This window comes from Natator depressus, chromosome 20, assembly GCF_965152275.1.
Source record: "Natator depressus isolate rNatDep1 chromosome 20, rNatDep2.hap1, whole genome shotgun sequence".
NCBI lineage: Eukaryota > Metazoa > Chordata > Testudines > Cheloniidae > Natator > Natator depressus.
In genome coordinates, this window is record NC_134253.1 from 17,427,731 (window position 1) to 17,452,186 (window position 24,456).

Below are 24,456 nucleotides of genomic sequence, written 5' to 3' on the forward strand. Positions count from 1 at the left end.
TTCCATCTCTATTCAGGAGCCACGGTCTGAGCTCCAATAACCCTGGAATTGAACAGAGGCCAAGTCCAAGCTGCTTTGTGCAGGATGCAGGGCACCTACTGGAAGAAAAATTGCTGGTGGGAAATTTGGGGTAGCAGAAAGTGGCTACAATTTCTCCTCACCTGGGGAGTCCACAGAGAGCCAATAAAGCCCAAAGAGTGGATAGCACTGGCTGCGGAGGGGGCCTTGCCAGGACAACCAGGAGATGCACGGACTCACATCACACCCTCTGCAGCTGCCTCCTTCAGGGAAAATTAAAGCTGACTTTCTACTGGGCGAGAGTGAATTTGTCCCTTGATGTGTGGCTGATGCACTTTGCACCAGTGGTATCGGTTACTGCTGCTTGTCAGCTAAATTCCTTTAGAACTCACGGATGAGCAGAACTTCAGCTGTATTTATTACTTACACATCAGCAGATGTTCCAGGTCCAGCCATTTCATACGCTGCCTGTCTGTGTGTTCCAGGATGATGCCTAAATACACAATGGAAAACAAACAACAACAATAAAACCTTCCCTTGTTGAATGCAAAGTGATATTAGCAGCCCCTAGACAGGTCTTTGGCCTCTCCTACTGTGGGCCTAAGGGTGAGCTGTGGGCAACAGGATGCTAGTGCAGTTTAGAGTCCACACTGAAGAGAATGAGAAAGACTTTTTTTTTTTAAAGAATGTTTACACAAAACCCATTTGCTTTAAAGAGTCTGTGTTCCTCTTGCCACTGCTGTCACTTATTGGAGACATACTAAGCTAGTGTCTTGGTCTAGTGGTCTGAGCAAAGGACTGGGGCCAGGAATAAGTGAGTTCTAAGCAGGGATCCCACAAGGTGACTGATAGGTGAGACTTAGGCCACAATGCCTGCCTGTCTCACCTGGGTATGCTTGGGAGAAGAGGGCACAGGGCCAAAGCGGAGGAACCTTTTGCCTCCTTGACAAGGTGGTGTGGCCAGGAACCTGAAACAGCAGGCGCTGAGGGCAGGTGGGCTGCATGCCTCCCAATGATGAAGTAGCAGTGAAGAGCACTGAGCAACACTGTGGGTGGGTCTGCACTTTGAGCGAGGGGGATCACTCCCAGTTCAATGGGACAGGCCCACACTAGCTCGCACAGCGCTCGCATGCTAAAATTAGAATGTAGCTAAAGCAGCACGAGCAGTGGGAGGAGCTAGCCACCTTGAGAATCGACTCTGGGGTTTGGATGGGACATACTTGGGGTGGTTAAACCTCCTGCTGCTCCTGCCATCGCAGCTACTCTCTATTTTTAGCACTCAGGGCTAGTGCGGGTATGTCTCATCAAGCTGGGAATTAGACCCCCAGCTCCAAGTGTAAACATGCCCTATGAGACAGTGTCCCAGCCTCTACTACTAAATGACTGCACCGTGCTTTCCCTGCAACAATCCCAAAGCACTTTATAGCAAGTCATGATTTCCTCCGACCACCACACTGGAGAGGTAGGGATATTAACCTCCCCATTTATGTATGGGATGCTGAGGCACAGAGAGATTAATGGCAGCTCAGTGCTGCACAGTGGGATTTTTTTCTCTCTCCCTCAATGGGAATACCAAAAGGGACACTGGGCATCATCTCTCACCAGCTAACTTGGCTGCAACTGCCCGGATTTCTTCCCAGCTGCTAAAGAAGTACGTGATGGTGCTTTTGTACAAGTTCTCCAGCAGCTCAGCATTCTCTTTGGCCTAGAGGAAATCAGGGACACATGAGCTCTCTCTGGCTAGAAGTGCCCTTTGACTGCCAGCACATGCTTTTACGAGCCACAGGTAAATCAGAGAAAGAACAGGTGACTGGGTGGACGTGGGAAAAATGGGGATCTGTGGCAGATTTACATTTCCCGTCACCCTCAGTCATATATCCCACTCTGACCGTTATTTCCATTACCCATCACACATCCCCCCCACGCCTCTATACCACCACATGCCACTCCAGTCAAGAATCTCAGACACTTCAACAGCTCACTCACAAGGTGTCTGCAAATGTCCACCTGGAGCTCTTCAGGCTTCAGCTTGGCTGTGCCATCAAGGTGTTGATTCACGGCAGTTTGGAGCCTCTTCAGTCCCAAAAACGGGACACAGAGGTGAAACGTAGCTCTGCATTCCTGAAAAAAAGAAAGCGTGTCACACCATTTAATTGTTCCCTACTGAGCGCTTTGGTCATTCAAAGGGAACTCATCTGCTTGACTGCTCATCTATTCCAGGATAAAAAGGGATTCATCTGGATGTAATTGGCAGAAAACATGCAAGAATGACTAATAGAGGGGAGAGCTTCCACTGCAACCTGGAGGTAGCATCAATGTCTTTTTGGAACAGATCTACTTATGAAAGCTGCTTCACCAGGTCTCTCTTCTGTTCTGGGGAGGCAGGGGGCTGGGGTGCAGAGACAGACAGGAATAGAGAGCTGTCGAGCTCAGACCCATGACCTATCCTGGATTCTGGTGAGGCAGCCATGGAGCAACCTGGCGGGAACTGACTCAGCAGGAGGGCAATGAACTGAGGGGAGAATTTGGGCCTCCACAGCAGGCAGGAATAGCAGAGCTCCCCTGGCATTGGGAGGAAGATTCCTTTGGCTTAGTAAATAAGTCACTCTCGGTCTTACCACTGAAACCCTGGGGTTCGGGTCTTGCAGGTGAAGCAGAAGTGTGCCCCAGCTCTGTCTAACCTGCTCGGCGAAATAGCCCTTCCATTTTCTTTTGGTCAGGCGGGCCAGGATGCCAAACAGGACAAAGGACAATAAACGAAGAGCATCGTCCTCCTACAGCCAAGAAAGCCCCACAAGTTAGTAACTAAGGGACAATCACATCACGTACTTCGCACAGCCATCTCTTCTACGCTCAAGTCGAGGGATTCCAACTACAGCTAGTCGGAAACACTTTCATGAACTAATTTTTGATTCGAATTTGCTGATTCATCAAACTATTTTAGCGACAGTTCCATTTGGATGAAATTCCTCCAGAAGCCAGGCAGGGGTCCTTCGAAACCTGCCTGCTGTCTTGCCAGTGCACCCATTCAGCTCCTTGGAAGCCCATCTAGCAGGCTGACTGGGATCGTGGGCTTCCAAACCCCCAGCGTCTGGGACCCCAGCTCTCAAATTGGCAACTCCCTGGCACTTCTAGCTCCCACAGTTTCCTGGGTTCCCAGCACCGGGATAGATTGAGAGCAGACTGCCCGGACCCAAGGCTTTCAATAGAGCTCGGCTGAGAATAGTCATTCTGTTTCACAAAGAGTTTTGAAGTTTGGGGAGAGGGATTCCCACAAATAGGAACAAAACCAAAATTTGAAATCTCAGAATTCTCTGCAAAATGGAATCATTCCAACCCTCTCATGTAAAAATGGTATAGAGCAGGCCCAACACTCTCTATTGTACCTTGGAACCCCCTTTTCATGGTTATCTAGCTACCTAATCTAGTATTCAGACTTTCTTTGAGGTTCTCAGTGGCAAGAAAGAAGAACAGAAGGGGGAGACTGTGGGAGCAGGGATGTCATCCCCATCCTCCTAATGTTCTCCTCCTCCGTAAAACACCTCTCTTCCCTGGGGCCGAAACATCTCTTCACTCTGACATGAGCAATGCCCAGGGAGTAAATGGAGTCTAATCAAGATCGGTTGAACTGGGGCTGGAGAGTTCTGGTCACATACGTTGTCAAAGTAGGTCCGGATCTGTTGGGTGAGGTCTCTGAAGGAAGAACCTATGTCCTTCTCTTTCAGCTCCTTCAGGACTTTGGCCACTGCTTTCATGCTCTCGCCAATGACTTCAGAACTGAAAGGGTCACTTAAGGCCCTGATCAGTATGACCATAAGAAACTTCTTGTGCTTTTTCACCTGGACAAACATACGACATTAAAGAACACTTATCACTGATCACACTTCTAATACGTTTTCTTTAGCAGTTATGAAGCTGTGGGAATTTCATCTCCCCCTCCCACCCCCCGGGAGACCTATAGCTATATTTCAGACCAGGTTCCAGCTACAATGAGCCAAACTCGGGGCCATAATACACCTGTGTCATCCTATTATTAGATTCCTAGTTACTTAGATTCCAAGGCCAAAAGGAACCCTTGTGATTATCCGGTCTGACCTCCTGCATAACATTGAACTTCCCCGAAATAGACTCTGTTGGAACTAGAGTGTATCTTTTAGAAAAACGTTCAATCTTGATTTTAAATTTGCTAGTGACAGAGAATCCACTACAACCCTTGGTAAATTGTTCCAATGGTTAATTAAAATTACCATTAAAAATCAATGCCTTATTACCAGTCTGAATTAGTCTAGCTTCATTTTCCCCCATTGAATCTTCTTATCCCTTTGTTTGCTAATGGGAAGAACCCATTCTCAAAATGTGCTCCCCATGTGAGTAGTTCTAGACTGTCCTCAAGTCACTCCTTAACCTTCTCTTTGTAAAGCTAAATAGATTGAGCTCCCTGAGTCTATCACTAGAGGTATCTTTTCCAATCCTTTGAGAATTCTTGGGACTCTTCTCTGAATCCTCTCTAATTTATCAGCATCCTGCTTGAATTGTGGACACCTGATCTGGACACAGCAGTCCAGCAGTGCTCACATGAGCGTCATATTCAGAGGGAAAAGAACTTCTTTACTCTTAGTCAAGATTCCTCTCTTTATGCCTCTAAGGATCATTTCAGCCCTTTTGGCCACAACTTCGCATTGGGACACCTTATGCTCAACTGATTCTCTGCCATGACTCAAGTGCTTTTCAGCATCATTGCTTCTTGGGATAGAGTCTCTCATCCTGTAAGTATGGCCTGCATTTTTCGTTCCTAGATGCAGACATTTACACATGGTCATATTAAAGTGCACAGATTGTTTGCTTATGCCCAGCTTAGCAAAGGATCTAGCTTGCTCTGTATTGACTGCAAAGAGGTTACTCGGGTATGCGGGAGAGCAGAATTTGGCCTAGTGCATTGTGTGCAGCCTCTGTAAACTCCGAACAACTGTTTCCCTTGGTTTCTCTAGTTATGCTGCATTCTAGTCAGTATTCTCTCTTACCTTCTCAGGCGCCCCATAGACTAAATTTCCCAGGCCTCTTACAGCCATCTGCCGGACAATGCTGTTCCTATCATGGGACTTTTCTTCCAAGATGTGTAAGACTGGCTTAAGGAACTTCTTCTCCCTGAGCATGGGATCACTCATTAGCTGAAAGAAAATCAACCTGTCCATTAGCCCCAATAGGATCGTTAAGATTGGGAATAGAATTTGAGCCGACATGTCATACACTAAAAACAACAAGGAGTCCTCCTACAGCCCCAGTCTTGAGGATACAGACAAATATGGCTACCCCTCTGATACTTGGCACATAATACACTGTAACTTTAGTATTCCACACAAATGAGAAAGGTCTACAAAACATGGAGCTTTCCTTTTGGGCACTAAAATAGGGATCCACTCACCTCTTGAGAGCCTCTTAGTGGATGGGTATGGTATCACAGTCCTTTTCTCACCCCTGGTGCACCCTGCCAGCCGACCTCAGTGAGTCTTCTGTGGCTCAGGCCTCTGGCTGAGTCCCAAAGTCCAAATGAACCCCTTCTGGGGTAGTCCAGAACAGTCCCATTGCCCTCACTAGGGTCTCCAGCCCCAGCTCCGGGTCCTTTACATTCTGCCCTTTGTTCAAGCTCTCCATTAGCATTGTCCTCTCCATGGGGCTTATGCCACTGTTGGTGGTAGGGGAACCTGGGCCTGCCCCTAACTCTGGGTTCCAAACCATGGATCCTATAAACAGGAGCTAGGCACTGCTTGATTTCAGTTCATTGTCGCTTCTTCCTACCGGCCACTTTTAGCTTCACCCTCACCTCAGGGTTAAAGTTCTTCGGGACTCTCTTCCTGAAAACCCAGCTTAAGTAAAGGCTGCCAGAATCAAATTCTGGCTGTCCCCTGAATTTCTGTGGCCAGAGAGCAGCGCCCTTTCTTGCCCCTCCAGTTCCTGCCAGAAACTGACCTGCTAAAGCCCTTCATAGAATCATAGAATCATAGAATATCAGGGTTGGAAGGGACCTCAGGAGGTCATCTAGTCCAACCCCCTGCTCAAAGCAGGACCAATCCCCAATCAAATCATCCCAGCCAGGGCGTTGTCAAGCCTGACCTTAAAAACTTCCAAGGAAGGAGATTCTACCACCTCCCTAGGTAACGCATTCCAGTGTTTCACCACCCTCCTAGTGAAAAAGTTTTTCCTAATATCCAACCTAAACCTCCCCCACTGCAACTTGAGACCATTACTCCTTGTCCTGTCCTCTTCTACCACTGAGAATAGTCTAGAACCATCCTCTCTGGAACCATCTCTCAGGTAGTTGAAAGCAGCTATCAAATCCCCCCTCATTCTTCTCTTCCGTAGACTAAACATTCCCAGTTCCGTCAGCCTCTCCTCATTCACCTCCTTTTAGCCGAGCCTGATGGGCTCGGATTGGCTGCTTTCATGAGGCCTCTCTAGACAGACCCAGATTGGGGGCTTCTTTTCCTGGGGCAGGGTGTAATAGGACCACGGGGCCTCTTGTAAGGAGCCTTAAAGCCCAGGTACAGCCCGTCATAGGCACAGAGAGGTTGTTTTTCTTAGAACCAGATAAGCTCCGAAGATAGTTGCTTAGCATAAGTGGGAAATATGATGCAGATGTTGGAGGAAGACTGTGGAAAGGGAGGATGCTCCAGCAGGTATCCCCACACTAGCCTAGGACTTAGGAGACCCAGGTTCCATTTCCTGCTTTCTCAAAGACTTCCTGTGTGACCTTGGGCAAGTCACTTAGCCCTTCTGTGCATCAGTTCCCTGCCTGTAAAATAGGAAACATAGTGCTTCCCTACCTCGCAGGAGTGTGGTGGGGATACAGACATTAAAGAGTTTGGAGGTCCTCAGATACTAGAGTAATGAGAACCTAAGATAGACATTAATGTAGTTGTAGGTTGCTTGGTTGGTAGTATTAGGACGCTCGGTTCATTCAGAAGATGTGCTGAGCTAAACCAAAATCAGGAGCTGTTGGTTAGGATCAGCACTAGGACTTGGCAAAAGAGGTTCACTCATCCAAACTCTGTCCGTATCTCTCTCAGCCAGCACCTGTGGTTGTGTAGCTAGTATAGGCAATGACGGCAATAAAAACCACAGAGAGAGAAGGACTCAGAAAGGTATCGTGAAGTTCCTGGTGAGGTTTCCATATAAAGGAGGAGCTATTCTACCGTCTAAAATGACAATTACTCCTATGAACTGAACTGTACAACTCCCGAAAGAAAGGCAGACAAGAGTCTAATGGTGAAACTGCTCTTCAGAGCCCTGTGTCTTACCTGGGCAAGGAAAGCTGTGCTGGTGACTCGGTGGTTTTCTGAGGGGGAATTCACCCAGGGGAGGAGGCTCTGTATGATCTCAGGTGTTATGAGTCCAGATCTTAGCAGAAGACTGGAAGACAAAAGAAACCGCTCATGGGCTAGATTGCACACTTCAAAAACTCAGCTGCTCTGAGCATACAGCTCTGATAGCTAGGAGTGGGAGCTGTGTGTTTCCACCCAGGACACCCCCGCACCCCCCGCCCACAAAGCTATAAACGGGAGGTTCCCTCTCAGCCACTCTAGTGGCTACTCATTCCCAAGGATAAAATGATGCCTCCTAGATCTCTTACCTCACCAGCAGACACACTCCCTCATGGTGAGTCTTGGGGTTTTCCACAAGAGTCCAAGTCCTCTGCTTCCTGAGCGCTCTCACCAGTCTCTCATTGCCACCCTTGAAAAGCACAGATTCTAATGCTTTGATAGAAAGCCTGGGGAAAGAGAGGCACAGAACTGCAGCAATCAGGAGGAAGGTGCAGCTTGAACAGAGAGTCAGGAAGCTCCAGTTACTTCTCAGGTCTGCTGTTCAATCGGCAGTTCATCCATTGGCAATGTCCTGGACACCAGTGTCCCTGGAAGGACTTGATGCTGGGAGGTAAGTTTCAGTCTCATACATCTCATAGTTTTGCTAGGGACAAAATTTTGCAGTCCTTTTTCTCTTTCTGCAAGCAGTATGGGCACTAGCAGAGTACAGTGATATGGAAAAGATACATGATCAGGACCCAGAAACAGGGGGCATAGAGTGTGGTGATCACTAATGGACATTTTCGGGTCATATCTCCAGATATGAGGTGACAGAGTGCTGAGGGTTTGCACTTGAGTCAGCACTCTGGTCACTATTTGTACTAATTCGGTTCCTCACAGAAGGCCTAATTGGATAGAGGTGTACCCGATTACGAGGTCAGATTGGGGCTAGTGAGTCAAGGAACCAATCATTCCATTAACAGGGAAACTGTATAAAAGGATATGGGCAGGAGCCCTTTGAGGGGAACAGACAGAGAAAGAAACTTGGGTGACCAGATGTCCCGATATTTGGGGCTTTATCTTATACAGGTGCCTATTCCTTCCCCCGCCCCCCGCTCCCACCCCCGTCCTGATTTTTCACACTTGCTGTCTGGTCACCCTAAGAGAAACAGAAAGACAAAAAGCTAGGAGAGCCTGACAAAGTGAGGTCTCTGAGTGGAAACACCTTACCCCCCACCTGACTTTTGGAGAAGAGTTTAGAAAGTTGAGATACAATATAAAGGTGCTATGTATTGGTAGGGGGATTAAATAGACTATACGTTGGTGTTTACAAGCAAAAAAGTCTCAACGCAGTCTGTGTTTGTGGAAGATGTGGGGGTGCAACACCCCTCTCTGTCACAGCTGGGGGCTCATCAGGGATTTCCCTGTTATCTATGCAAATGGAGAGCCTGTTGGAGAAGCCGGTGTAGAGGTCTGGCAGTCCGGGTGATGGAGGGAACACTGAAATGGGTGATGAAGCAGCAAAGAGAAGTGTAAAACAGGGGTTCTCAACCTTTCCGTTTCTGAGCCTCCCCCCACCCTCAACATGCTAAAAATACTCCATGGCCCAGTTCCAGGCCTCTGCCCCGCCAGGCATCAGAGTTTGGGGCTCCTGGCTCCAGATTTTAACCCCACAGGGTGCAGGGACTTGGGGCTTTAGTACAGGTGCTGGGCTCAAGGCTTCAGCTTTCTGCCCTGAGCCCCAGCTAGTCTAAAGCCAACCCTGCTTGGCAGACCCCCTAAAACCGGCCCGGTTGAGAACTGCTGGTGTAGAACAGTGGTCTCCAAATGTTTTGGCTCACGCACCCCCAGGGTGACCTGCCGCAGACTCGCCACCGATGGAAGACCTGCCGCAGGCGGGCCGCCAGAGGGGAGCACCAGCCGTGGACGTGCAGAGCTGCTGCCGAAGGAAAAAAATGGCGGAGTGCAGTCCGGCGGCGCTACTGCTGCCACGCACCCCCCGGGATCATCCCACACACCCTAGTTTGGAGACCACTGGTGTAGAAGACCCGACAGACCTTCCAACAATCCCAGCAGACAGAAAAACAGCCTTTCCTTGTCTGGTAGGTTTAACAGCAAAAGAGTCGGCAGGAATTTATACGGGAGCAAGCCCAGGTCTGGCAACAACTCCTCCAAAGTTTGGTGAGTCCCGTGACAGGAAATGGAAACCAGGCACAGGAGATCAGACTGTAAAATGGGACCTGCGAACAACCCCGATGTGTTTTTGGTTACTCTTCAAGGAGGAGCAGTGAGACCTCTTAGGGACAGAACAATGTGGGCCCTTCAACTGACACCCTATTTAACCGGGGAAGCACATATAGGGCTTTTAGTGATGAGCAGGCAAGAGATTATGACATGATTAAGGCAGCCATGCTGGACGAGGTGGGGCCTGTCCACGGAAAAGTACTGCCAGAAATGTAGAGTTGAAAGATGGATTGAGGGATTATGCCTCTGTGCATTTGGACAGAAATTAAAAGATTGGGCCACTCATTGGTAAGGCCAGATACTCAGACTGTGGGGGAGATCATGGACTGCATGGTTCTGGAAGTTTCTTCAGAGTCTCCCTGAGCATACCCGAGTATGGGTTCTGTGGCGCCAGCCAGTTCATCTGGACCCCACAGTTCAAGTGAGAGGAATTTGCAGAGGCGGACATTCCCAGAGTGAGTCAGTGGTTTAAGGGACTAGATTTGAGAAGGACCAGAGTGCCTACAGCTAGGAAGGGCAGCAAGAAGAAGAGGGAGGAGCCTCAAGGAACAGTAGTGGGAGCTTGGCCTACGGTGTGCTTCCGACATGGACCTGAAGGACATCTAAAAAGAGACTGTCCGAAAATGGACTGTGGGTTTGCCCAGTTTTGTGGTTGGGACAAGACTCCCAGGCAGGGAAGAAAAAAGAAAGTACCTACCACATCGGTCTGGGTAGGGAGGAGCCACCAAAGGGACTAATGGACACAGCTTCATCCTGTTTGCTAATCAGGCAGGAGTTAGTGAAACCCCACTGGATACTTCCCAGAGGTAGGATCAAAACTGAATACCAGGTCCATGGGGACAATAAATTCTGCCCAATGGCAGAGGTGACTCTGAAAATTAAGGGGAAGTTTAGGCAGAAACATGTAGGGGTAGTGGATGGATTGCCCCACTGCCTTCTACTGGGCATGGACTGGAATCCCTTTCTAACAGGGACACCAAGGCAGGTATGGAGGCCCAGGAGGGCGGAAATAAAACCTGAAGGGCCAGGTAAAGAGGAAATATAGGTAAAGGGGCTGGAGGAACCTAGACACGAAAGTATAGACAAGAGGGAGGAGAAAGAAAACAAAGGTCAAGCGTAAAGGTGACTTAAGATCATCCATTGGGGTCAAACAGTCATCAGAGCCCTTACCACCAGGATCTCAGGAGCAGGCATCCCTAGAACACTTTGGAGGGACTCAGAGCAGTCTGTGTCCATGGAAGAGGCCGGGGCACAGCCTACCACCCCGTCACATATAGGTACCTAAAATGGGCCTGCACATGGGCCAACAGCATGAGCAGAATATATACTCGTGTCTGCAGCGCCAGCAATCACATAGCTAGGTACCCATCCATCTGAACAAATTCAAGTTTTGTGGACAAAACTGAGGCACCCATCTTGAAAACCTGACCCACTGTGGCCACTACATAAGATCAGCCTTACTGGGTCAGTCCAATGGTCCATCTAGTCCAGTACACTGTCTTCCAACAGTGGTCTATGCCAGCTTCTTCAGCAGGAATGAACAGAACAGGGCAATCATGAAATGATCCAATCCCTGTTCTCCAGTCTCAGTTTCTGGCGGTCAGAGGCCTAGGGACACCCAGAGCTTGGGGTTGCATCCCTGACCATCTTGCCTAATAGCCATTGATGGACCTGTTCTCCATGAACTTATCTCATTCTTTTTTTTTTTTTAAACCCAGTTATACTTTTGGCCTTCACAACACCCCTTGGCAATGAGTTCCACAGGTTGACCGTGTGTTGTGTGAAGTAGTACTTCCTTATGTTTATTTGATACCTGCTGCCCATCTGTGAACAGAGCTGAGATCCTGGTTTCCTAGGAAAATTCAGAGACATTATAAAACCATGAAGTCTGTAATTTGAGCACCTTGTTGGCAGTGAATAAAGAAACACAACAAGAAGAGAAACTAATAATGTTGTGAGATTGGTGGGAAATGTACATGAATGTGCTACCAGAGCTGAAGTCAACTGAGGACTCAGGAATCTTAGTGTTAACTGGCGAGGGGCACAGAGTGGGTGCCGAGGGGCCTGGTACGTACATTCTAGCTCACTAAAAGATTGCCCCATGAGTCTCAAATAAAAGCCCATGTCACCAACATCATTGTGAAATGCATGTACAGATGCTGTGTCAAGAGTCATGGATATGCGTTGAAAATTACATTCTTAGGATCTGTGTCTCGGGACTAGTCACCAGGAAAGGTGACAAATGGTTTTCTTTCAGGCAAGAAATGTTTATCCATCTCTTTGTTTACATGTACATTAAGCATGCAGGGTTCACATTCAGTTGAGAAGGCCTGTGAGAACTTCAAAGAAAGAAAAGTAGCAGGAAGTAGACAGGGGGTGGGGACCCAATTTTGGGGTACACATCAAAGGTTTGCTCTAGTCTATTTTGGGGACATCTTTCACTTAGGAAGTAGATGGACCGCGAGTTTGCTTCATGAAAGAGGGGTCACGATCAGGCTTGGTTGAGAACTTTGGGTGAGAAACATCTTTAGACAGGAGGTTAACCTGTTGGTTAAGTTTAGTTTCTAGGAGCAGGATATGATTTCATTTGAAATGTAACCATTTTTTGCTTGCATTCTTACTCACGGTCACTGGAATCTCTGTTCTTCGAGAATCTCGGTTCTTGTTTTCACTAGAAATATATCTAGGTGCTGTGTGTTTTGCAGTACAGAGTATAAGTATCTAGTGTAGAGTCTAAAGTAGAAGTAATAAACTGGTGTGTCCTGTTCCATTGGGAACAGCAGGCCTGATCATTCTGTGGGAGTTCAGTGGATAAAGGTCTGGACACTCTACGGAATGGTCAGAAGACTCGGGGGTTGGTGTGTGCCTGTCATTAACCTGTACAAAGAGACTGAGGTCTGAGGAGGCCTGGGTGGCAGCGTTTGTTTTGCCAGCGTTTGTTTCAGGGAACTGACCCACAGCAGGCACAGACAAGACTTCCTCACTCAAAGGGCATATGATGGTAAGGTGCCTCGTAACCCTGGGAGCTCCTGGGGAGCGTCACACAACTCTACTGGAATTCTCTTTGTTTCTCTCCCTTCCTTCTAATTACCGGCAAGGGTTCCCCTCAGTAAGTTGTAGCCCTCTTCGCAATTGGCTCGGGCTGCTTCTCGTTGGCAAAGGCAGCTTTTGTCCAAGGGTTTGGCTGACCTGCTGCAGGAGAACAGGAAACAACTCTGGGAGCAGTTCCTGCACAGCTTTGCTCGACTGCAGGGCTGACACCACCTCAAAGATGGCACATGTTGCCTGAAAGGAGAGCATGGTAAAAAAGGAGATCTCTTCCCAACGCCATCACACCCTGTCTCCCCTTCTGATATCTGCTGTACTAAATTCTCCCTTCTGCCAGTAACTTGAATGACAGCGAGCAACTTGCTTAACTCGTGGCTTACTTTCCCACATCTGTACAAATGTGTATGACCTCCCAAGGCATGCTGTGAGTCCAAACAAAGATTTTCAAAGCACTGTGAGAAACCTGCTCCAAAGACTTTCTAATGGCCAGAGAGTATTAAGTAAATCAGTAACGTATCTAAAACTGCCGTATTTGTTCCACAGAAAGCAGAGCCGGACTCAGGGAAACAGTCCATCAGAGGAGATAGTGCCCACACACCAATATTATACCACACTTCCCGCTTTCCATCAGCGGGATTGTCACAGGGCACAGGAAAGCCTGAAAGACGTGTCTGTCATCTAACTTACTGAGAGAGGTTCAGCAGCTGCCAAATGCCTGTCAATTTCTGTCTCTGAGGTGATGCTGCCTTCTGTTCTTGTTGGAGTCTTTATCTTCTCTATTAGGGCTTGTAGGACTTGAGTGGCAAGCAAGGGGTCTCCCCCGAGAGATCTCCACAGCTCAGCGGTGTCACTGCAGTTTAACAGAAGTTACAGGTGAGCCCTGGACACTTTTGTGGCTCACACTGAATGCGTCATATTTTAGTAAAGACCAAATGTTCTCCTTGCCTATGATGAGAGAGTTAGGAGTCCTGTCCTCCTTTAACGCTCCTCGTGTTTAAATATGGAGTTTCCAGTTACAGAACTAAGTTAAGTGACCTAGTCTTCCTGCAGCCTAACCATTAATACTAGACTTCAGAAGAACAGGACACAGAGCGCCAACCTCACTTCCTGTTTGCTCCACTTCCCAGTCAATATGGAATCATGAGCATGTGGCTCCCGAAGAGCTAGGGTTTGGAAGGCAAGTGGATGAAAGAAAAGCCAGATTCCTACTAGATGGACATACAACTATGAGAACGAATATTCATGGCCATCCTATGTCCCCTTCACAAATGGTGTCCCTACCCTCTGTTTGCCAGAAGCTGGGACTGGGCAACAGGGGATGGATCACTTGACAATGACCTGTTGTGTTCATTTCCTCTGGGGCATGTGGCACTGGTCACGGTCGCAAGACAGACTACTAGCCTAGATGGCCTTTTGGTCTGACCCAGTATGGCCGTTCTCATGATCTTAGATTCCAGCACTGATCACTGATAACTCAGTTAGGGATCTTTAAATGAAATGATGGATCTGCTTCCAGTCCACTTTTAAGTACCAAGGGTGGCAATTCTGCTCTGGCGGCCACACCCTCACTGATGCCAAGCAGAGGTCTGATGATAATATTGGCCCTAGTCTTTGCAATCAGCCAGGGATTTGCACCTGAAGCTGTCATGCTACCAGGAAACCAATAGCCACTGCTCATTTCCAGAGTGAGCTCAATTCAGGCGTCTAGAGAGGTAGATGTTTCCAACAATACACTCCAGTTATACCAGTAAAAATAGGTCTTTAGGATGTCAAAGCAGCTATTAATGAATGGAAACAGGATGACACTTAATTTCTCTCCGCACCCCACCTTAACATGTTCTTGGACCTTCCTGCAGAAAGAGCCAGGCTATTAACCCTTAGGAATGATCCCAAACTGTCTGCTGCTTAAATGAAGCCCTACATCTCCTAGTAAAGCTGTGGGATCCATGTTTTACCAAGCTGAATGCAATAGGTAGCGGTATATACCTGTCCATCGGCAGACCTTTGCTGAGGAGGCTGGAGATCACTGCCTCTTGGTGATGGTGAGCTAAAATGGACACTGCCTCCACCAGGAACTGCCTCAAGCCGCCCTCCTGGATAGTAGGCATGTGGCGATATAGTATAGCCAGGATATCGGGCACCTGGAAGGAACAAAACCAGAAAGAAATGTCCCTTTTTCTTTCTCTCCATTCAGTCTACAGAATCAAAACCTTTCTTTAGCCATTTGCTGCTTTTTTAAAAATGCCTCACTTCAAGAAGCAAATGTTCAAATACGTCTGCGTAACTTGAACCCACACAAATTGCCCACACACGGCTGTAAAAATTAACACTGACACACACATAGACATACCAGGTAATTGAATGTGGTGGTGCCCAGTTATGCATTACATAAACCAGTTCACATGCACAAAAGGTGGCTTTGCTTGCCCAGATTTTGCAGGTGTGATTTAAGCAGCCAAATCTGACCATTTGCCTCGAAGAATGCAGAGCTCATCAACAACCACAAGCACAAAATATGCAAGTGCTTTAAAGACAGTGTGTAAATGCCTGGGACTGTGAACAGGGGACTACCTCTCATATTCATTCCTAGCCCTTCACATCTTCAAAACACTGTGCAAACATGGCAGTTCTGCTGCGAGGGTTCCCTGTCCTGAGGCCTTTCACCAGCCTTGTTAGAAGATTTGTGGAGAGCTCCTTTCATCTAGCCCTAATGCACTGGGCTCCAGAATAAGGCATATAAATAGTGGATCCCAAAGACACTAGAGTTTTCTCCCTCCCTCCTTCTCTTCTTAAAGGGAGGGTAGGTCTACACAGCAAAAAAATCCCACAGCACTGAGTTTCAGAGCTCAGGTCAACCTGGGCCTGTGGGGCTTGCACGATGGGGCTAAAAGTGGAGCTGTTCCTGCTCGGGCTGGAGCCCAGGCTCAGAAACCTGGCAAGAGGGTGGCAATAGCCCAGTGCTCTTTTTAATCCATGTAGCCCTTAGCCATAGGCCTCCTAATACCTGGAGGCCTCCAAGTGCCAGTCATTCTGTCTTCTTGTATTTTCCCCAGAGTCTGTTTTCTCAAGCCTTTCTTGGCTGAATACTGTGGCAACAAGCTAGACCAATAAATAACCAACCATCTTCCTTTTCCCTTGGATTATCTCGGTCTACTGCTGTTGATTCGGCCATTGCCTATCTTAGGGTAGGAACAGAGATGGAATCGACTCTATGTCCGAGGGGGAGAAACAGCAAGATTTTTCTTCCTTACACATGAGGGCAAAGATCAAAAAGCCTAGAGTTTAGGCAGAAAAGCTCTCCAGTTCCCAGTTTTACCTTGTCCAGCATGGCATCTCCACACTCCTTCAGGATGATCTTCATCCACAGTCCAGCTGCCGTGGCACAGGTGGGGCTAGCAGACAGCAGACCACCCAATGTGGCCTCAGTAAAGTCAGTGGCCTGTTCGGAGGGAAAGTACTCACTAACAACCTGGGAACAAATCAAAAACAGGAGAGACCGCAATAATGTTTGGCTCCAGCACTTTTAAAAATGGAAAAATATATATACCTGCATCAGCAAATGGCGAATTAGCCTCCTGTCTAGCTCGCCATTTGGGATTACAATTCTCTCTCTAGTCTATAGACTACATTTTTGTCTTCTACACTAATGATATCAGGTTAGAGGCAAAGACTCTGTTGCACAGTCAGCACAACATTGTACTGGATATGCAGGAGGTAAGTTTCCCCTTTGTAGTCTCTTACATACACTGCATCTTTTTACAGCACATAGAAGTCAGTCAAGAGAGGCATGCACACAAATATCGGCGAAGGCAAACCCAAAAGGTGACAGAATGAATCCTGGGTGGTTTCTCAGCTTGATGTTCCACTAACACAGTTTTTCTCCTGGATGGCTGGATGGCAGGGCCGGCTCCAGGCACCCGCCGAGGAAGCTCGTGCTTGGGGCGGCAGATTGCAAGGGGCGGTGTTCCGGACAATCTTAGGGCGGCATGGGGGCTCTTTTATTTCATTATTTTTTTGTGCTTCACCGCTCTGGATCAGTGAAAAAGCAAGAGCCGGCCCTGCTGGATAGTTACATGTGTGTGCATCCGCGTGCGCATTTTCATGGGTGTGCAACGTTCTGTGGAATCTGGTTTTTACGCGGCATTCAGAGCACACATCTATGAAAAGCATCTTGCTGGTTACTAGCAACCAACGCCCCGCTCCCACAGCTCGCTCCGAGTACGGAAAGGCATCATGAAAGAGCAAATGTCAAATGAACGGTGCCCGGTCACTCGCACATCCGCACAAGCTTTTTGAGTCAGTTACCCTGGCCATTTTGGAAGATGCCTGAAACAGAGCCTCGGGGTCTGGAGCTGTTACTGCTTCACGGAGACATCTCAGCTCCTCGTCTGCTGAGCCCAGGTTTATGGACTGGCCTGGAGTGGAGAAAAGGAGAAAAAGTACTGTAACGATTAAGGAAACTGAACCCCTACTGCATGGTTCTTCATACGGGAGGATCCATGTGCTATGTTGTCATCAGCATAGTGTAAAATCTTGGCCCCACTGAAGTCAATGGCAAAACTCCTGGTGACTGGAATGGAGTTGGGATTACACCCTGAAATGTCTGAACGTTACCAGTCGTGGTATGTTATTGTGAATGATCCAGGATTGAACAAGCTCTGTGTTCAGCTTGGAGCAGCTTTCTGTGGGTGTCTGGTTTCAGTAGTCTCTCTGCTCTCACTATTTACATCTCAGCTCCTATTCAAGTACAACTCATGCAGGTAGATCAGAGGTTCCAGTTCAGAGGGGAATCCCTCCCCCAAACTCTCCTTGTAAAAGAGACGGGGATAGACAAAAAACTTCGGCAAGAAACCCAGGCTCATCAGTCACTTCTAAACAATGCTGGGATTACTATGTTGTACATGCAAAGGTTGGAGTCCTTTATTCTGTTTCTGAATCACCAACACTGTTTTTAGGACTGATTAAGAATAATTGGAAATAGGGTGACCAGGGGTCCCGATTTTATAGGGACAGTCCCCATTTTGGGGTCTTTTTCTTATATAGACTCCTCTTCCCCCCCACCCCCTGTCCCGAGGTTTCACATTTGCTGTCTGGTCACCCTCATTGGAAATGGCCTTAAACGATAACCAAGCTCTATCCCTTAACATCTAACCATTAGGTGAAGAGAATATCCTACTCTTTCACAGAGGGGAAAAATGGCCTCTACTTACTCCAATAGCTCTGAATGCTCATGACAGAGGGCTGCTGGAAGAACTTTTTGTTTACAGAATTATTCCAGGAAACCCCTCCAATCCAGCCAGTGGCAGGGGAAAGAGAATGAAAATGTTTAGTACCAAGGGCTTGTCTCCATGGAGATATTCAAGAAAGCTAATCCACATTCATTTTCAAAATGCATTAGTTAAACTTCATTAAACACCTATGGGGACACACTTATTTAGAATTAAAGTGGCCTTCATTCAGTTTAGTTTCATTCATGGAATTCACTACAATTAATAAGGCCCATTTTAATTCAGAATCCGAGCATCCACACATGTGTTTAATGCCATTTACCTCATGCACTTTAAATGGACACCTTTAGTTCATTTGGATTAACTTTCCTTAGTGTCCCTGTGTAGACAAGCCCGAAGGAATTTAGCGCTTATCTACCTGTATGCAGACCATTGATTAGTTGTACAGTTCCCAAAAGTGTGCTAGGCTCTTTACACATCAGAATCTTCTCTTCTAATGAGGTATTTACAAGATGCCCACCATTCTGTTATCTAAGCGACAACAGACAGGACAGAAAGAACTAGATAGGCAGACAAATGGACATTACAACAGTGAAAGAAGGTGAAGAATTCCTTATACCTGCTAATGGTCTCCTCACCTTGTATACAGAGAAGGCAGCTGATACAGTCAACCACCCACTGACGGGACGTGGCCAGCGAATCACAGCTGTATGGTGCTATGAGTCCAATCAGAGATCCAAACCCATCAAAAGTTCCCTGAGTCTAATGAAAAAAGAACGAAAAACGAAGAATGAATGGTCTCCAGTTGGACTAGACTTCACTTGCCATCCTTATTGTTCAGACCAGTCAACTCTGTGTTTTTGGGGAACCAGGGCACAGTATCTAGCCTGTCTGACTCATGAAAGACACCCCCCGCCCCCACCAGTCTCTGTTTGATCCAAAACCCATCAGAGAAAAGGCTTGCAGAGAACAATGAAGGGTGTTGGGAGACACACCTAGACCCCTCCTGAGAAGGGTGACAAGATTAAGACATCTCTATTTGCATACAGAATGAAGAACAGAGACAACTCCCCTAGCCTCATCTGCATGAAAGATGGGATAGGAATTAGCATGAAGAATGAGGAACAGAGAACCGCACTCAACATGTTAGGAACCCTTAGGAAAGGGATCGATAAGAAGACAGCAAATATCATTATGCCACGATATGAATCTACAGGACCCCCACACCTTGAGTACTGCGTGCAGTTTTGGTCATCTCATCTCAAAAAAGATGTGTTAGAATGGGAAGAAATACGGAGAAGAGCAACACAAATTAGGCCTATGGGATAACTTCTCACCCAAGGGAGATTAAAAAAAGAGCGACGTTTCAGCTTGGAAAAGAGACGACTAAGAGGGAATATGCTAGAGGTCTATAAAATCATGACTGGTGTAGAGAAAGTCAATAAGGAAGTGTTATTTAGCCCTTCACCTAACACAAGACCAAGGGGTCCCCCAATGAAATTAAAAGGCAGCAGGTTTAAAACAAACCAAAGGAAGCATATCTTCACACAATGCAGTCAGAAGACAGGATACTGGGCCAGATGAACCATTCTTTTGCGGGAGGCAGGTTAGCCATTCTTATGTTTTATGTTCTTAGCTGGTTAAATAGAAATTTTCCTTTACCAACCTGGGAGCATAAGAACCAAGAATGCATTTGTGACACTGGCAGACCAGGCAACCTGTGTATGACCCATAATTACTTAACAAGAGGCACTTCCACTGTATCAAGACAGTTCACTTGCATGTGAATTTCAAAGAGAGGGATTAGACTAGCAAACATCAACTCATTCAAAAATGAACAATAGATGCTAAGCCTATTTGTCTGTGTTGATCTATACGTGGTTAGAAGTTTCACTATGTAACCAAATTAGCTTGTAGATGCTCATTCCCTTTCAGGTCTTCATTATGTATGCAAGGTGTTCAGTTAACCTTAAAATGAAAGATGTAAGATACTGCAGGAAACTAATAATTTCTACATTGTCTTCAGCTTAACTCTCTGTGTTATAATGGAAGAACGGCTAATCACCTTATGCGAATGAGTAACTAGTTTACTGTGTATGCACACGCAATAGAAGATTAGCTTCAAAGCCAAGTACAGGAGGCGATCTGCATTGCCTAGTCTTTCTCGGGGGAAGGTCCTGCTGTAACCATTTTTGTGAGGTAGGCTTGTCAGCCTGCTAGAATAGCTAGAAAAGAGAAGGCTTGGGCCTCATCCTGTCATCTCTAGTCTGCTGAAACTTTGAACAGGGAAAGTGTAAGCCATAAGACAGAGAGCTTCCAAATCATCATTTGAAAGAACCTGGAAAATGCATGGAAAAACTAACAGACTTTACATCTAAGCTGCCTTTGGATTCTGATCTGTTGGGATGATTCCAGAGAGACTTGTACAAGCCAGCAGTTTATTCCATCACTGTTGTGATCCTGAACTATGAACATTGACAGTCACTTATATGGATATTGATCTTTTAACCATTTGTAACTCTCTTCTTTCTTTTAAGAAGAAATCTTCAATTTAGTTATTAAGGATTGGCTGGCAGCATGCTATTTGGGAAAGACCTGAGATTCACATTGACCTGGGGATAAGCATCTGGTCTTTTATGATGGGTGAACCTCACATATGGTGAATCAGGTTTTCAGTAACCCCTCACTATATTAGACTGGGCTGTTTAGATGGGAGCCTAGGTCTGGAATGCCAAAAGGGGACCGTGTTTGGCATTTTGTTAACTAGGGTGGAAGCTCTTTTGCTGTTGACTTGGTGAATGTAATTCTAGAATAAGCCATCAGTTTGGGGGATTGTCTGCCCTTTACTTCTTGCAGTCTGCCCGGAGTGTGGTCACAGCATTGTTGTGTAAACCTCTCTCTTATGGAAGCAGAGGGATCTTAGTCACTTTGAGATCCTAGCTGCTGCCCTGGAAGTGTTTTTCATGCATTTGCGTTGAGTGTCAGATCGGATATAAGCAGGGAAGTCAGCTCAAGGAAGAGGAAGGCTATACTCACTGTGCTATGAACTGTCTCTTGATAGGCAGTCAGCAGCTGGATGGTGGCCTGCAAGGCCCTTTCTCTCTCCCACTCCTTCTCTGAACGGAGCCATGTCTCTAATAGCTGTTGGTAGAGCAGGGGAATGGACAGAGTTAGTACCAGAAAATCCCTCCCCAAAGTTCCTCTTAAACAGGTTTAATTGTCACTAAAATCCCTCTCCAAAGCATCCGACCTCCATGGAGCGAAGGAATTACATGTCTAATGGAAGTCCCAGGGACCAGATTCACCTCTGAGTGATTGAAGCCAAAGGAGTTACATGAGAGATGAATCTGGGCCTGTGTACGTGATGTCTCCTGTAGACAGTCTGACGGGAGCTGTCTACCACATTGCATGCTGTTTGATGTCTGCTGCTGTGTTCTGTTTCCTGGGCAACTTCTCCCACGTGGAGTGGCCAAATGACAGAGAGGAGCATTTCTTTTTATTAATTTGAAGAAGAGCAGAGAAGTCCCCCCCTGCCCAGCTCCTTTTAGAACTTCATTTTTATACTGAAGGTGCATCAAACTCCCCACCCCTCAGCTCTTCGGGATATTCTGTTCATGTCTGAGGAACAGGAAGTCTCCTCTGGATGAGTTTCCATACACAGGGCTTAACTCAATATGAATGAATTCCTCTTTGAAGAAGTGATCAGTTTCAACTGGTTCTCTTGGATTTGGCTACTGCAGTGGTGATTTTCTTGCCGGTCCAAGTAGTGTCAACTACATTGTAAGAAGTTGGTCCCAATCCAGCCCTGGCATAAAATGGCATAGCTTCTGTGGATTTCAGCGGGGCACATGCCTGCTTATCCCAGGAAGAATTTGGTGCTTTTTCCCCCGACAATTCACTCCATTGTGGAAAATTCCTCCACAACTGAAGCTTGACCCCCTAAATCTCTGACTCTTCCCTGCAGTAACACAACAAACAAACAAACAAACAAACAAACAATCTCCACCATGGTTCAATGGTCTACTCACTTGAAACATTTCCTGGAACCAGTGTGCGGTTGGTTCTTCCTCCAGCAAAGTCTTCATTAGCTTGCCAAGGGCTTCCAAGGACTCTACGTACAGTGACTGAAACCAGAAGAGAAGGAGTGAGACTCAGCACAGATAATTTGTGTGTGTGTGGGGGGGGGGACGGGACTGGGGGCTGGGGAAAGCTAACCATAACCTTGCCAGGGAGGCCATGTGTGACTGCCATCACCCAGTGCCTGCTGGGCAGAAATACAGTGGATGGTGCCTGAGGAGAATTGTTGTCACGTACCTGTATAGGCAGAGCATCCTTTGCTGTCTCACCTTCCTCTTTCATCATCTTCTCCAAGGGAGGGAGGGGAAACAAACTTTTGAAACACTGATGAAGGAGCTCACGGTTTTCCTTCAAGGTCAAAGACGGTTTGAGTTTGCTGGCAGAAGAAAGAGAGAGAGAGAAAAGTCATGCATTAGACTCAGTACCACCTCCAAGTAAACGAAATGGGTCCAATGACTGGAGATTGTCTCAATCTAAAACCCCAAATGCAAACAACCCTTCACTTTGCAGCTGAGCACCTCTTTGCACCTCTATTAAGTATTGGCTCATCGAGAAGTAAAGCTAAAGCTTCAAGTCCCCTTTTTAGAGAAACCCACAAGCTTCCTTCCCCCTGCCAGCAAGCCAGACACCTCCCTCCCCATCTGAACTCTCCTGCATTGTACTGCATGCCCCACAACCTCCAAGTTTGTGTCTTTCAAGCACAAACCTCCAAATGGACACATTCAAACCCTCAAGAACTAAAGTTCTGCTGGTGAGCAGCATGTGAGCCAAACTCGGCAGGCATCAAACTGCTCCCAACCTGGCACTCATGAACTAACAAAGACGACGTCACAGTGCCAGGAAATATGGCAGAAAATAGCCTACCTCAGATGTCTAATGGCAACAATTGCCTTGTAGCGAACTGGAGATGCCAGGGAATCCAGTGGTTCCTTTTTAATGAAGTCCTGAAATGCATGAATAGGGAAATGAAAAAAATGGGAAATGGGTTTGAAAGGCAGAGAGGCTTTCCTCTCACACCCTGAAACAGGGCCATATGCCAGACCTGTAATAAACAGACACCGTGCTCGGCAGGCTCTCTGCCTCAGAAATGGACCGTAGGGCCATCTGCAGGCTATACAGAGGACAGAAAGATAACTCGCCAGACGCAAGCCATTCCTGCCACTAACAGCCCACAATAGGTCGGCATCCCTGCCAAGCTCAGAGTGGACCCAGCAGCATTCTGGGTGCCATGCAGGTAGCTTATGAGACTGCAGTGGTACAGTCACAGCCAATGGATAAAACAACATCTACCTGGAAAACCAGTCTTATGACATTACAACAAACTCCTTTGTACTTCAGTCCTCAAAGCTCCTAATCACTCACCAGCATGTAGCCAAGGAGCTCCAGTTTGTAAGAGAAGTTGAACTTCTGGGAGTCTCTGGTCTCCAAAATGGCACAGCTAATCTCCGTGACATTCTGGATGAGGGTTAATTTTAGGTGCATGTCCTACATAATCCAGAAGGAGAAACAAGAGGATGTGGATGAGAAACGGAGAGAAGAACCAGAGTCCAGAAGATAAAGATCAGGAATTAAATCTAGCCTCAGGAGAGGAGAGAGGTGTCCACAGACTCCAGAAGGCAGAGGACCCTGGCTCTGCACCCACCTCAGAAGAAGAGAAAACCCAGGTTCATGAAAGAAATCCAGGGCCACTTACACCAGAGCAGCCAGGACTCCTGCTTGATGTAGCAAGGAAATCAAGCTCTATGCAATTTAAACAAGCAACTTGTGGATAGAAAAGGCAAGAGCTGAGGGCAGATTATTTAGAATTTACCTTGTTTGTAAGAGCGATGCCCAGCACCTGAAAAACGAAATGCAAAACAGCTATTAGCAATGTCTATAGTCCCACATAACACACATCCTCAAAATGGCCTGGCTGGTGAATATGGAGCAGAGAGAAATCATGATTGTTAAATCTTCCAAAAGGCAGGAAATGTATCCAGAGGGGGTGTTTTGCAGAGGTCAAGATCAGGGGCCATCCTACGGAATATTTGCATTTGTGAACTTCTGGAAGATATCCGTTTGGTTCAACTGTGATCAACTTTTTTGACAAAGGCTAAATGAGATTCTCACTTAGACAGGACAGAATTGAATGGCAAAGTGACGTGGCGAGGTTGCACTGAGAGGAGAGTCAGTACCAGCAGTCAGACACCTAGGGAACAGAAATAACGAGCGCACAGACAAACAAGACGACAGAGAAGAGGTAAGGGAAGTAGTGAGTCCAAGAAACAGAGTGACAGCAAAGAAACTAAATACAAGTTAGCACCATTCTCTCTTGGTTAGCAAAAGATAGAGCTAGATATACATACATATTAGGGGAGTTAGAGTGTTATTCTGAATAGCCTGAGCGTGACTGCGTCTGAATTACTGTGTAGCTGTGCTCGACAGAATTTCAGAAGAATATAGAAAAACTAGAGAAAACACAAAGAAGAGCGACAAAAATGATACAACATGTGACAGCTCACGCTCCACCCATTACAGTTTTAAATTTCAGTTATGTGACAAAT

At 46.9% G+C, this 24,456-nt stretch overlaps 1 protein-coding gene across 1 annotated transcript in view; it reads right to left on the reverse strand.

Moving 5' to 3' along the window:
- Positions 1-1,609: 1,609 nt before the first annotated feature.
- LOC141975307 (protein maestro-like) overlaps positions 1,610-24,456 on the reverse strand; it is a 282,486-nt gene continuing 259,639 nt past the window's right edge. The window contains exon 6 of the mRNA XM_074935604.1: positions 1,610-1,723. Within this exon, the coding sequence (XP_074791705.1) occupies positions 1,610-1,723 (114 nt within the window). The remainder of the gene's footprint in view (positions 1,724-24,456) is intronic.